Below are 1,525 nucleotides of genomic sequence, written 5' to 3'. Positions count from 1 at the left end.
CTGCCACCTGCAGGCCTCTGCCCTCGGGTGAGGTCCCTGCATCGTGCAGACTCCGGCTCTGGCCAGGGTTTGGTTGCGCTTGATAAACACGCCCCTTATGTCTAAGCAAACCTTATTTTTGATCGCCAGCCGTCCGAGCGTGCTAAAGAAGAGCGCTTCCCGAATGCCGTGCATAAATAACACGTCCCTGGCTTGGATCTAGTTAATAGTATCTGGTGCAGCCGTTTCATCGAAAATCTGATTTGCTTGGACCACAAATGGTCAGAATAAGACTAGGTTACAGATGACTCAGAGCTGTGTGCAAAGAGAGAATGCTGCTGGATTGGACATTTGTGAGGGGGAATTCCCATCGACCATAGAAAAAGTGTTAAAACGCACAACACTGAGTAAATCCTGCCGAAAATTTTAGTACAGTTACCGAGAAGAAGAAAAAATCCCCTGCAAAAAAACAGGCTAATTACTCAAATCCTGAATATTTAATTTTATACCCTTGAGACACAAATCACTTTTTGCCCTGTCATTGTGTGAAATACAGACCCATCCATGTACTTGTGTTTCACTTTACTTTTACAACTTGAATTTAAGAAACCGGGTAAACACACGATGGGAAGAAAAAAGCTAGACTTTAACAGGGGTGTATTTTGTGACCCCTCTGAGAGAATGGGAGAAAAACGGGGCTTTCTCCTCCCGCAAAGAGTTAGTCTTGGAAACTCACAGGGGCAGTTCTACTCTGTCCAGTAGGATCGCTTTGAGTTGGCATCAACTTGATGGCGATGGCAGTGAATTTGTTTCTGAGAGAATTAGCAACTTGTGCTTAAGCTTTGGAAATCAGCCAGGAACTGTATAAGCCCACTTGGGCCTACAATTTGACCGGTTTTTAGTTGTTTGTCTCATCAGACCCTTCACCCTAGGAAGTAACTTACTCTTTGAAAATGTTCTTAAACCTAAACTTTTTGGCTATTCCAGGGGTGCAGTGAAAGTTGTTTTTTTGACGTCTGTTTTCCTAGTAAGTCTTTTAAACAAAAGCACAACCCGAAAAATGGCTTCAAAAAGAGCTCTGGTCATCCTAGCCAAGGGAGCTGAGGAGATGGAAACCGTCATTCCTGTGGATGTCATGAGGCGAGCTGGAGTAAGTCCCCCACTGTGAGCTGATCCTCTCTCTCCCCTTCTGAAAAAGTGGGCTTTTAACAGACATATCGGATAATAACTTGAAAATACTGTACGAGCTATTTCCAAGCCCAGACATGAGAAGTACCCATTTATCCAATTAACTATGTGCCCAGAGTGACAGTAGCAACTGGAGAGGATAGATGAGAAGCTTAGAGGGACGGTGTGTGTGTTAGTTGTGGTGAAAGTTTGGAAAAGGATATTGAGAGACGGCCCCACTTGGCAAACGACTATCACTAGTGTCCCTACACAGCTCACGGAGAAATTGCTGAGGGAGTGTGGTTCCTTGGTGCTTAGACTGACCCCAAACTCCCTGTTACCTATCCACTGCCTGTATTAGCACTTGTTAACAGGTGGT

General features: G+C 44.7%; 1 protein-coding gene across 1 annotated transcript in view; it reads left to right on the top strand.

The window, feature by feature from the left end:
* The first annotated feature begins 939 nt into the window (after positions 1 to 939).
* PARK7 (Parkinsonism associated deglycase) overlaps positions 940 to 1,525 on the top strand; it is a 31,009-nt gene continuing 30,423 nt past the window's right edge. The window contains exon 1 of the mRNA XM_004705192.2: positions 940 to 1,129. Within this exon, the coding sequence (XP_004705249.1) occupies positions 1,040 to 1,129 (90 nt within the window). The 5' untranslated portion in view covers positions 940 to 1,039. The remainder of the gene's footprint in view (positions 1,130 to 1,525) is intronic.

This window comes from Echinops telfairi, unplaced genomic scaffold, assembly GCF_000313985.2.
Source record: "Echinops telfairi isolate 266 unplaced genomic scaffold, ASM31398v2 ScPeMD7_7457;HRSCAF=8495, whole genome shotgun sequence".
Classification (NCBI taxonomy): domain Eukaryota; kingdom Metazoa; phylum Chordata; class Mammalia; order Afrosoricida; family Tenrecidae; genus Echinops; species Echinops telfairi.
The sequence above is the reverse complement of the archived record's forward strand: the minus strand, read 5'-3'. Positions and strand labels throughout refer to the sequence as shown.